The sequence below is a fragment of the Vipera ursinii genome (genome assembly GCF_947247035.1).
Source record: "Vipera ursinii genome assembly, chromosome: 3".
Taxonomy (NCBI): Eukaryota; Metazoa; Chordata; class Lepidosauria; order Squamata; family Viperidae; genus Vipera; species Vipera ursinii.
In genome coordinates, this window is record NC_139516.1 from 69157786 (window position 1) to 69170143 (window position 12358).

A 12358-nucleotide genomic window follows, 5' to 3' on the forward strand; every position below is an offset into this window, starting at 1 on the left:
CCAGCACCAGCTGACCGGAGTTTCTGGATAGTGTGTTTCGGAGCAGATAAACTGATGGCGAAACACGGACTGACACTTTAACAAATAAGTAATATAACATGGGGACCAGAAGAATCCATAGGATCTAATGCTTTCCTGAAAAGGCCGAAAGCTGCTTTCATAATTTGCCTTTCCTTCCCTTTGGACATTTCTGGCAGTAACTAAGGTGTTGCAGATTCAAATCTGGCTTAACTGTGAAGACCTCTGAACTACGTTGTCTTATTCACTGTCTCACAGCCTAATATATTCATAGTTTTATAGTTAAGCTGCAAATACAGTTCTGAGCATCTTAGAGGAAAAAATGAGTTTCATTTAAAATCAATAAATTTAGTCTGATGTCTTTTGCCAGGGAAAGGAGTACGTATTATATTTGGCTTAAGGCTCCTTGGCGCAGTATTGTGGCAGCATTGGATATTAGCTTTTGCAAAGTGTTGTTCAAATCACCTTCCTTTCCTCAACCTCTGTTTCCCATTCTCAAAATGAGATTAATATTGACCTGTTTCTTAAGAGTCATTGTGAAGATGAACAAGAATAAGATTTAAAAAGTTCCTTGTGTACTAGAAATGATCTCTGTCTCTGTCTCTCTTTTCTACTGCAGTATAGCACATACCCCTTAGTAATCTTTGTTCATGTGTTCACTTTCACATAGAGAAATTATGTCACCAGTCAATGCTATGGAAGCAATAATTTAATTTCCCACACCTCCACCCCCAAGGTTTGCAAAAGAAGGACACAAGATTGAAAGTAAACATATTATGTACCTGTCACTTTTAGTTCTTTTTATCAACGCAGAGAGAATCTAGATTGATAATGGCAGTTCCTTTCTTTAGTGTGGTATCTTGTAGAGACATTTATTCATTTCTTCACAGATGCTATTCATTGTCAACGTCAGAATTGCCACTGATTTTAGTAGGCTTTACATCTTACTGTGAGCCTTATTTTTTTCTGGTGAATTGCCAAAACATAAATATAAAACTGAATGACCTACCTATTTTCAAAAAGACTCCAATCTATGGCTTGGTTAAAGAGGCAACATCTTTCATGACTAATAATAACAAGCAAGTAATCAATCATGAGTACACCAGCTGTGTGTACTCAGATTCTGGTAAGATGACACATGCCAAATGTCTTCCAGTACTTCACATAATTGACTTCCCATCTGACTGAAATGGCAGTATGGAGAAACTAAGCCTAAAATGTAATGATGAGGCCAATAGCCTGAGACATTGTAGCAAAATGGGTACAGATAGAATGAGCTTCAGGCTTGTTCGTTCATTAGACTTGATTCAATGGTCATCTAAATGATCTAAAATGAGAAATTCTGAGATGCAAATAGGTTTTCCAGGCATTTGCCTAAGGTTGTTGTTTACATCTTAATATACTATAAGATATAGCTTTATTTCAGGGAGATATGCTGAAATCTGGTTTAATGACGTATAAATTTGACAAATAAATGAATACATAAATAAAATAGCTCATTTTTAGCTGAGTAAGCTGAAATAAATAGTTAAGCACAAATTTTGTAATTAAAAATTTAAAAACTGCAGGTAATGTGAAGACTACATTTTATAATTTACATTCTTTTTTATGAAGTTATATTAAAGTAATTATGTGGTTTCAAATGCTAGGTTTACATAACTGCATTATTTTCTTGTTTTAAGGAATGATATATACTGTTCAGAATCTCCTAGCATGCATTCAGATTCAGAGGTGAAAGAATGCAATTTGCTGAGGAATAATGTTTATGAGTGCATCTTTCAACCCTTTTACCTTCTGTCTGGATATACTATGTGGATAGAGATTAAGCACTCACTGGGAACAATTACTTCAAGGCCAGTATGTGTCCTTCCAAAAGAAGTAGGTAAGTGAAAGGGGTTTCTAACAATGGAATATGGCCTAAATTGATTTGAAGATATCATGGGTCTAGGGCAGGGGTAGGCAACCTTGGCTCTTTTAGGACTCATGGACTTCAGCTCCCAGAATTCCTGAGTCAGATGACTCAGGAATTCTGGGAGCTGAAGTCCATGAGTTCTAAAAGAGCCGAGGTTGCCTACCCCTGGTCTAGGGGAAGGGAAGAGTGACATAAATGGGGTTGTGATGACACGTCGTAACTGCTCTTTTTTGGGGAGTGCTTTGGCTTGTGCTGGACAAGACCCAGTAGTATTCTTGTCAAGGCTTTCAGAAGTGGTTTGCCATTGCCTATTTCTTAGCGCTGAGAGAGCATGACAGTCCCAAGGGTCATCCAGCTGTCTTTGTGCTTTCTGTCATCCAGTTTCTATCCTGATAACCACTACACCAAACTGACTTTCTCCTGATAAAGCCCTGCCTTACCTACTATAACATTCCGTATCCCAAAGAGGCAGAGCCTGAGGTTTGACTTTGAGATGATGGCTGCTATTGTTAAATCTGCATGTTATACTATACATGTTCAAATGCAACTCTCTAAGGACTTGCAGCAAATTTCATTTCCAAGGAGAGACAGTTAGCAAAACAGCTTTTTAAATGTATAAATGAAAGGGAAATAAAAACTCTAGGACTAGGTTCTTGCCTCCCTTTTAAGATATATGTAATACAGCTAATGCAAGCCACAATAGAACATTCCTTTTAAGACGTATCCTGTATTTCAATCTGTAATTATAAAAATGTAATTGCTGCTTCTTACATATATGCTATTGGGTTGAATTTTTTTTTCTGTTTTTTCATATTCCGCCACCAAAATATTCCTTTCAATTGGCCATTTTAATTATTCAGTCAGTAATGGTAAGTCTGTGTGGGAGATAAAGATAGCTGTTTTTATTAAAACTGAAAGAACATTAAATGCATATGAAATTACAATAATTATCATGCCTTGCAATAAACATTTAAAATAAGTTTTCATTTCTAACATGCCTTTATTATATTTCCATGTTGATAGATAGGAAGGTGATGTATAGAACAGATTATTCTGTGTTCTAGAATCACATTACAGGATTCAGTAACAAGATCATAAGGTCTTATATGGTCATTTAAAGATTCATTTTGGAGATTCAGTTCTGTTGCAGCTGCAGATAAGGCAAAGGCTGCAGTGTTTGTTGTTTGCTCCTTCCAACCTTTAAAGCAGCACAGGAAAGATGCCTCATTTAACATCAAACAAGAGGTGTGAATACAGGAGTAGTTAAACTTCTCTTTGTCCCCAGCCTTACCTGCCTACAGTCCATTGTTCTGAGCGTTTTCCTTCTTACAGATCTTCAGTATTGTGCATGAGTCAATACTGCTGGGAAGGTGGTGAAGAATGAAAAAAAATGGGACAATGACGTATTATAGGGGAAAAATAATAATACATTTTTTACTTTATAAATCTACCCCATTGTTTCAACGAGCCTGAGATTATGGTTACTTTCTAGCATTGCTGAAGATCAGCAACCATTGCTGTGATTTCCTGAGAAGTTTGAACCAATCATCTTTACTGAACAGGTTAAACATGTTGCATTTCTAAAAACCACAAAAAAAAAAGAATTGGCTTCCTTATTAAATTATTATAAAATTTACTTAAAATTAATTTGAAAACATAATGACGTCTAATTAGATCTTGCATCTGCAACATGTTAATAGTTTGGTAACTGCTCTTTATATATTATTGTGCAGTGCTTGACTGCTGATCTTGGAAGTATAAAATCAGAAATCTAATTCCATTAAATCTTTAGAATTGAGCAACTTAGTATTTTTTAGACAGCGGTCTTTACCAGATTATTGAAAACTTTGGAGGAGCAATGCTGTCCTCCATATTTCAGGACAAGTTTAACACAGTGGTCATGAGTTGATTCTAGATTGGGAGAGAAAGAATGCCAGATGAAGTTTTTCATGAGAAGGAACTTTTTTTTTTAAGGCAACAGGTTACTACTGCAATTGCTTTACAATTAAAGTATGATAAAGACAAAGTTTTATAAATTGCAGGATACCATTGCTTTAGTGAAATGCAATAGAGAAGAACCAATGCATATGTATCCAATGGAGTTATTCAGCAAGTCAGCCAAATTTCTTTTGTTTACCTTTCTAGTGAAGCCATTCTCTCCCTTCAGCGTCAGAGCTGAAATCACAGAGGACACTGGGCAACTAAAAGTGAGTTGGAATAACCCCGAACTTCCAAAGAATGACCTTCAGTTTCAGGTTCGATATATGGCTAGTGGAGAAGACATTAACTGGAAGGTATGTTCTGATTTAATGCAAACTAACTAATGCTTGAGTGAATTTTCTTCTGTCAGTTATATTCGTGTCTGGTTCATCTTGGGAGGAAAAAGAACAATTTTGATGTGTTTCTTTTCTCCAAGCTATGTAACAGATATCCAGTCTTAGCTTTATTTTTTTATTTTTTATTTTAATTCCATTTATATCCCCCCCTTTTCCGAAGACTCAGGGCGGCTTACAAGCTTAGCCAATCAGAAATTATTTTATTATTATTTGTTAGGTTTCTTTGCTTTTTTATAGATTCAGGAAGTTTCTGCTGTATCGGTTACCTCTGTGAGTATTGCTGTACAAGATCCCTGTACAGTTTACATGGTTCAGGTGCGCTGCAGTATGACTGAAGGAATTGGCTATTGGAGTGATTGGAGTAGATCTGCTTATACAGTTATTAAAGATATCAAAGGTCAGTATATTACCTACGTGCTTTTGGCTACTTTCATTTAGAACAAGCTGTATATAAACAATTTGAAATATACATTATTTTTTCAGCTCCTTTGAGAGGACCTGAATTCTGGAGAGTTATTATTGAAGATCCCACTACAAACCAGAAAAATGTCACTTTGCTTTGGAAGGTACTTCTGAGAAGAAGAAGAAGATGCTCAACATCTATTTTTTTTTGTAACGCTCTATTACTCCTTACAGTTAGATATATGGAGCTAGCTAAAACCGCAATCCCTTTACTGTTAATGTTGCTAGGATAATAGTCAATTTGGATTTCTCTTTCAATTAGTTAAAAGTATGAAGAAGACATTTTATACATTGTCATGATGTACACAATTCTTAACATACCGTATTTTCCGGCGTATAAGACGACCCGGCGTATAAGACGACCCCCCAACTTTTGAGATGATTTTCAAGATTTTTCGTCTTATACACCGGAAAATCAGTGAGCCCGGGAAGGCACGCCCTCCCCTCTCACTGTGGAGGAAGCAGGGCAGGCTGGCGTCTGGCGGGAGCCGGCAGGGCAATCCTGTGCACGCGCGCTCCCCAACTGTTAAGGAGCACTCCTTAGCAGCTGTGGAGTGCGCGTGTGTGCAGGACTGCCCTGCCGGCTCCCGCCCGACGCTCTTCCCTCTTGAGGCAGCATCGCTCCCCAGCTCCTAAGGAGTCCTCGGGGATGCTGCCTCAAGAGGGAAGAGCGTCGGGCAGGAGCCGGCAGGGCAGTCCTGCACACGTGCAGCCGGGGTGGATGGGAAGCGCAATATAAAAGAGCAAGCAGCCACACTGGCAACCTCTTCTCTCTTTCGCTGTTTCTCGGGCCGAGGTGGCCGCTAATCAAGAAGGGAGCCTGATTCAGTGCTGGGCACGCCTGCCTGCTTTCCTCTACCTGACCTTGCTTCTGCAACAAAGGCCCGGCAGTAGAGAGCGCTGCGCCGCGCCGCGCGGCTCGCCTAAGCCGGCGTCCACTTCCAGAGACAGCCAACGCCACTTCCTTAGTTGGGGAGGAAGGTAGCAGAAGCGGAGCCAGCAAGCTCCCTGACGTGCCTCCAGAGAGTAGGCAGGTGGCGGCGCCCGGGGACCCGTCCTTCTGCCAACCGAGACTGCCCCTCATTTCCCTCTGATGGCTGCTGAAGTAGCAGAAAGCAGCAGCCCAGCCAAAGCAGCCGCTCTCCGGGGGCGACTCCCCCTTTTTCTCTCTCTCTCACACACACGTCTTTCCCTCCCCCGAGGTTCTTGTGCGCAATCCCACTCAAAAGTACCGCAACAGTCTCTCAACTTCGCGGTTTCTGCCGCGATGCAGGCGGGGATGGACGCGACACCGAGCTGCCATTTAAGAAAAGAAAAAAAAGCCTAAGAGGGCAGCAGAGGCGAGTGGCCGGGTGCGAAGGAAGATGTTCCCGAAGTCTCGGGCAGAGCTAAGGTCATAAAAGGGGATTTGAGAGGTCTTCCCTCTATCCCCACCTTTCCTTTCTCGCCCTCCATCCTCCCTCCCCACCGCCCCACGTGCTTCAAACTGGGCTGAGCAGGGAGCGGCGGCGGCGGCAGCAGCCGTTGCCTTGCAAACATTGAGAGACAGCGCCTGTCATGCTTCTGTGCAACAGCCAGCTCCCTTCTCCTCCTCCTCCTCCTTCTGTTGCTGTGCTGCATTGGGAATAGCCGCGTTGCCACTGAACGGAGAGACTGAGGCAAAGAGGAGCCCAGACCGAGCGCTGACAAGAGGCTTTGCTGCTGTTGTCTGAGGCAAAACAAAACAAGGAGGGGTGTTGGTTAGCGAGGCGTGAGAGAGAGAGCGAGCAAGCGAGCGTGGGAGAGAGAGAGAGTGTCAGACTACAGAAGGAGCGGAGCTCGCTTGCTTCTCTCTTTCCACCTGCCCGGATGGCTGGATGGATCAAGAGCTGAGCCCGGCTGGCGAACAAACTTGCAAAGGCCGTCGGATGCCTTTGGGAGACGCCGCCGTTTTCGCTGGATGCCGGGACACCATTTCCGCCCGCGCCACTTTGCACGGAGGAGGAGGAGGCCGAAGGCGATTGTTGGCGCGGCCGGGGAACGCACGCGTGCGCAGGACTGCCCTTCCGGCTCCCGCCAGACGCCAGCTTGCTTTTCCGGTGTATAAGACGACTGGGCGTATAAGACGACCCCCCAACTTTTGAAATGATTTTCATGGGTTAAAAAGTCATCTTATACGCCGGAAAATACGGTACATTAATCAAGAACTATTTTTAAATAGAAAAGGGGAAGTTTTTTTTTAATTTAAAGTTCCACAATGTAACTACTTTTTCAAATGTAATTGTTATTGTTTACATGCAACTTTCAGAAGTGTATCTTTTTTCAGGACTATTTTCTGATTAAGCTTTGATTCAGGAAAAACAAACCCTAGTAGTTTTAATACTATAAGTTGCCTGGGAATAGAATTTCTAAATTTCTTTTCAAAGGAATTAAAGGTTGAATTTTTTTGCATTTATATTTGTGATAGGAATAATGCAGGTTTCAGGGATACATGATCCAAAGAAATTTATTATTATAAAAATCAGCAAATTTATAGCATGGTTCTTTAGATTCCTACAACTTTTTAAAAAGTTGAACAGGTACAACTGTACTTGCAATGTCAACAGTTAATGCAAATAAAAACTAAAGCCAAGCAGTTCTTCCTTCTCCTTGTAGTATTCTACATGATTTTAAAATATGCTCCAAGTCCAAAGGATTCCCAGGCCTAAAGATTAGATCCTGAAGACACAAGGGCTGTTGCACAGAGAAGGAGAAAACACTTTCTTGTACGAGCAGACGTCTGTTCCCATGCCACTGGATTCTACCCAATGCCTTAAACCAAAACAGTCTGCCTGTCTAAACTAGCAAGTGTTTCCAATCAGAATTCTTAGAAATATGGAACCAGCTCAGTTAGTTTACTAAACCAGAAATCCATCTAATTGCTTTCACACTTTAAAAACCTCCAGTGCACTCTGGAAAAATCAGTTTAAAATTCTTGATTTCTCAGCAAATTAGTTTAATTTCTGGCCTAATTGGCTACATAAGACTGTGAAAGTTAATATTTGTAGGGGAAAAAAATGATTATCAAATGAATCAAATATCTTCTCCTGTATTTTTTTTTAAAAAAATCTAAAGTTTAGTTTCAGCCACAATACAAAATATCTAATATATATGTATTTTTTTACAGCCACTGATGAAGAATCTTTCTTTATGTAGTGTTCTAGATTATGTAGTAGAGCATAATACCTCAGAAAACATTGCTTGGTCTGACTATATAGAAAATGACACTACTTACATCTTTTCATGGTCTGAAGATATACATTCTGTTAAAATTCTAGCTATCAACTCAATTGGACCTTCCTCTGTGAATTTTATTTTAACTCTCTCACAACGAATAAGCACAGGTAAGAGCAACCATTTTGGATTATTGCTCCCACAGAACCCTTTTAATGTATGACCGTACTTTTAAATAAAGAAGGTATTGAGAAACTACTGATCTTTTGGAAGGTCCTCCCTTTAAATAGAGTGTAGGATTTCCAACCAAAATCTTGAATACCTTCATTTTTATTAGTCTCGTGCTGGAATGCTGATTTATGTCCTGTATATACTGTAAAATAGCCTAAATATATTTATTTATTTATTTATTTATTTATTTATTTATTTATTTATTTATTTATTTGATTTATATACCGCCCTTCTCCCGAAGGACTCAGGGCGGTGTACAGGGCAATAAAAATAAGAATACAGGATACAAGATTTAAAGTTAAATGATTGTGCCCAATGTGGTAAGTTAGTTAAAATAATGTTAAAACCCCAAACCCATCAGGCCAGGCCGGCTTGTCCGAATAGATAAGTTTTTAGATCACGCCGGAAGGAGCGAAGGTCGGGGGCCATCCGTAGTTCAGCCGGTAAGCGGTTCCAAAGGATTGGTGCGCCCACCGAGAATGCTCTCCCCCTGGGGGTCACCAGCCGACATTCTCTGACCGGTGGTACCCTGAGGAGGCCCTCTCTGTGGGAGCGTACAGGACGGAGGGAAGTTGACGCCGGCAGTAGGTGCTCCCGTAGGTAATCCGGACCCATGCCATGTAAGGCTTTGTATGTCATCACCAGCACCTTGAATTTCACTCGGAAGGAAACTGGAAGCCAATGCAGCTCACGGAGCAGAGGTGTAACATGGGAGTATCGGGAGACCCCCAAAAGAACTCACGCAGCTGCATTCTGTACCAGCTGAAGCTTCTGAGTGGTCCTCAAGGGCAGCCCCATGTAGAGAGCATTGCAGTAGTCTAAACGAGAGGTCACAAGTGCATGAGTGACTGTACGCAAGGCATCCAGGTCCAGATAGGGTCGCAACTGGCGCACCAGACGCACCTGGGTGAAGGCCCCTCTAGTCACAGCTCCTATATGATCTTCTAAGTAGAGCTGTGAATCTAAGAGGACACCCAAATTGCGAGCCTTATCTACGGGGGTAGTAACTCACCCCCAATAGTAAGAGATGGAATAATCTGAATTTCCTGAGATGCCGGTATGTACAGCCATTCAGTCTTGTTCGGGTTGAGTTGAAGCCTGTTCCTCCCCATCCAGACCCGGACCGCTTCCAGGCAATGGGACATCACGTCGAGGGCATCACTGGGGTGGTTTGGGGTCGAGATGAAAAGTTGGGTATCATCAGCATACTGATGATATCCCACTCCAAAACCACGGATGATCTCACCTAGCGGCTTCATATAGATGTTAAACAGGAGAGTGTTCTCATTGAAAGTATTCAGTAATCTATATTTTCCTCAGCCAAGGACAGTATGCTACTTTTGGGTGGCATGTAGAGGCCACAGTCCAAAATTGCATGCAAAAGTGTCAATGGGGTCATCATACATTGAAACAATGGGTGTAGTTGGGTGATAAAAGTCCTGCTCCTTTTCACATGATTGATTCCCCTCTCCACTGATGCCCTCCAGAATAGTGGAGGAGACAAGGCAAAGATCTACATTTGATTTACAAAACTACTTTTGTATTAAATATTGTTGATTATAGTTTCTAATTATATTTTAATACCCACTTCATTACAAAAAATAATGAAGTATAGCTATTTGGACATGTGGCTGGGGAGATTAAAGTTTTCTGATCTAAATTTGATAATTTTTTATCCAAATAAATTTACTTGTATTACTTCATGTGAATTAAACTTGTTTCTTCTAATTGGCAATCTAGTAATATTATTCTTTTCTTTGCTTGTGAAGTTTATAATATTTCTAATCTACAAAGTAAAATGAAGTAATTTTGTATTTTCTTTCTTAAGAGACTGGATGAATTCTCTTTCAAATTTTCCATCTGATTACCATTTTTGTTTGCTTGTTTGTTGATTGGTTTGAGTTAGTAAACATTGTGCAGTCTCTGAACGTCTACCCAATGAACAGCAGTTGTGTAATAATGTCCTGGACACTTTTACCTATGGATTGTGTGGTTACATCCTTTGTAATTGAATGGACCAATCTAAATGGAGAAGAACAAATTAAATGGATAACAGCTCCTTCTAATGTTAGGAGGTATCATATATTTGGTGAGTTTGAATGTGAAACATATGCCTCTGTTTTGTTGTTATTGTTACAACAATACTTACGTTGGAAGAAAAAAATAAACTGGACGTGAGTTAAAACAAAGAAGGATGAGAAATTTTGTGTGTATATTGATTTATTGAAAACTAATGAAGAATGAAAATTCCTGAAAAAGTCATGCTAAGTCATATTTAATATAACTGCATTGATTTGTTTAAAAATAGGAATTTTAAAATCCTTCCTTCCTTAATTTTTTGGCAACATGATCTTGCAATGTTAGGGAACTACATATAAGAAATTAAGCAGCAGCAGGTTGCCCCAACTTAAATTGTGATAGATGTATAAAAAGAGTGTTATTGTTATATGTGGTACCATTTTATTCATGATTTTGAGAAGCTATTTGTAGCTCTCCGTGTCAAAGCAATAGAACATAGGAAAATGCCTGTTTTCCAAACTTGTCTCAAACTGGTGCTTGATTTTCTTTAATTCTGAGGCTTTCTATAGCTGTGAGTCTCTTCTATGAATCTGAATGACTGTGAGTTGCTGGTAAATTAAACATTATTGCTTTATTCCAGATAACTTCGTTCTCATTGAGAAATACAGATTTAGTTTATATCCAGTCATTAATGAAGGAATCACAAAACCTGCGATAACAGAAGGATTTTCCAAAGGTGATTTTAGTGAATTATTATCTTAGAACTTCTTAAATAATAATGAGAATACAAATAATACTAGGACAGGGTTCATAACAAAAATGAGTATTTTTTGAAAACTTTTTCCCCCCATTATGTGTATATTCCAGTTAGTAGAGAGAATGTAAAAGCTGCTTGCAAAATATAAGTGGTTTGAAAGAGATTGTGTTGTTAATGACTGCTGCCACTCAGACTACAAAGGATCATGCAAGTGACACATTTTGGAACAGTCACATATTTATCATGCAAATTGTTTATCTGTCATGTGTGACATACTTCCTCCACTTAAATTCACAAGATGGCACTATAGACACAGCTAATTTTGTTAAGTGTTAAAGCAGCCAAAAACATATTACTAAGTCTACTTGACTGGACTGCATTCTTGTCCCAACTGAAAAAAGATACATCTACAGGAAGCAATAAAACAAAAGATACTAACCTTGTGTATGATTCATGGCTTAAATTCTCATAGGAAAACAGTTTTTTCTTCCATGGTAGCATTTTTTTTAATTAAAAAGAGGATGGCTAATTTCAAATATCACAAGAAGAAATATGGTGAGCCTGATAGTGGCTGATTAAATATAGAATCAAACAGGAAACAGAGTTCCTTCAATATTTTAAGAAACAATTCATGTGGAAATGTGAACTTGTTCATGGGCAGTAAGTACTCCTGACTATTTTGATTAAACTGAAGCTAAAATGATGCTCCTTCAAACTGCTCTTCAAAATTGCCTAGTTGAATGCATATCTTCCCTGAGAAGATGGGACCAAAATACGATTTAAGTAGTACTGCCTTTTCTTTGTTATCTGTTCTGCCCTCCTCAATGAGCAGCTGGTATATTGATTGTTTTCTTTGTTACTCTGAACATCTCTAAATAAGCCCTTTTGCTAATCTCAGTACATTCTGTTTTTTTTAGTTTTCCTGACATCTCTCTATAAATCTAAGTATATATTTACTGTTCCTTGGTAATATGTCTCTCATTCTACCTCTTAAATGTGCCTTCTTGGTTTTTCAGTTTTTTCACTAAACTTTATGAGCAATTCCATTGGGTTCTTCTGCTCCCTTCCTTTTTATTTCCACATTTTAATTATTTCCAATTTTTCTTTTTAGAATCTCAGTTTTCAGGAATTTCCATTCATCTGTGCATACTTTTTCCATTTTTCTCCTACTATTGTGGAGTCCTATATATAATTATTAAGAATTTTTACAGTTGGATTTCTTGACGTCTAAGATATGTGTTTCACTATACTATATTTTCTGCCCCTATCCCAATACTCTTACTTTTTTTTACATTGTAGACTGAATTATTAGTTACATATTAGTTAGAAACAAGCCAAGGAATGCTAATTCTGTTGTAGCTTTCTCCCTTCTCTGAAGAAAAATATTGTTGATCAAGCTGACTCTTGAGTGTTTTGGAAGGATTGTTTCCT

At 39.3% G+C, this 12358-nt stretch overlaps 1 protein-coding gene across 1 annotated transcript in view; it reads left to right on the top strand.

The window, feature by feature from the left end:
* The window catches only part of LEPR (leptin receptor), a gene marked incomplete at its 3' end in the record, with an annotated part of 44335 nt that overhangs the window by 19535 nt on the left and 12442 nt on the right, over nt 1-12358 (top strand). Inside the window, exons 9-15 of the mRNA XM_083360235.1 lie at nt 1701-1900; nt 4076-4224; nt 4504-4663; nt 4750-4832; nt 7874-8090; nt 10058-10240; nt 10811-10906. Coding sequence (XP_083216361.1) covers nt 1701-1900; nt 4076-4224; nt 4504-4663; nt 4750-4832; nt 7874-8090; nt 10058-10240; nt 10811-10906 — 1088 coding nt within the window. The remainder of the gene's footprint in view (nt 1-1700; nt 1901-4075; nt 4225-4503; nt 4664-4749; nt 4833-7873; nt 8091-10057; nt 10241-10810; nt 10907-12358) is intronic.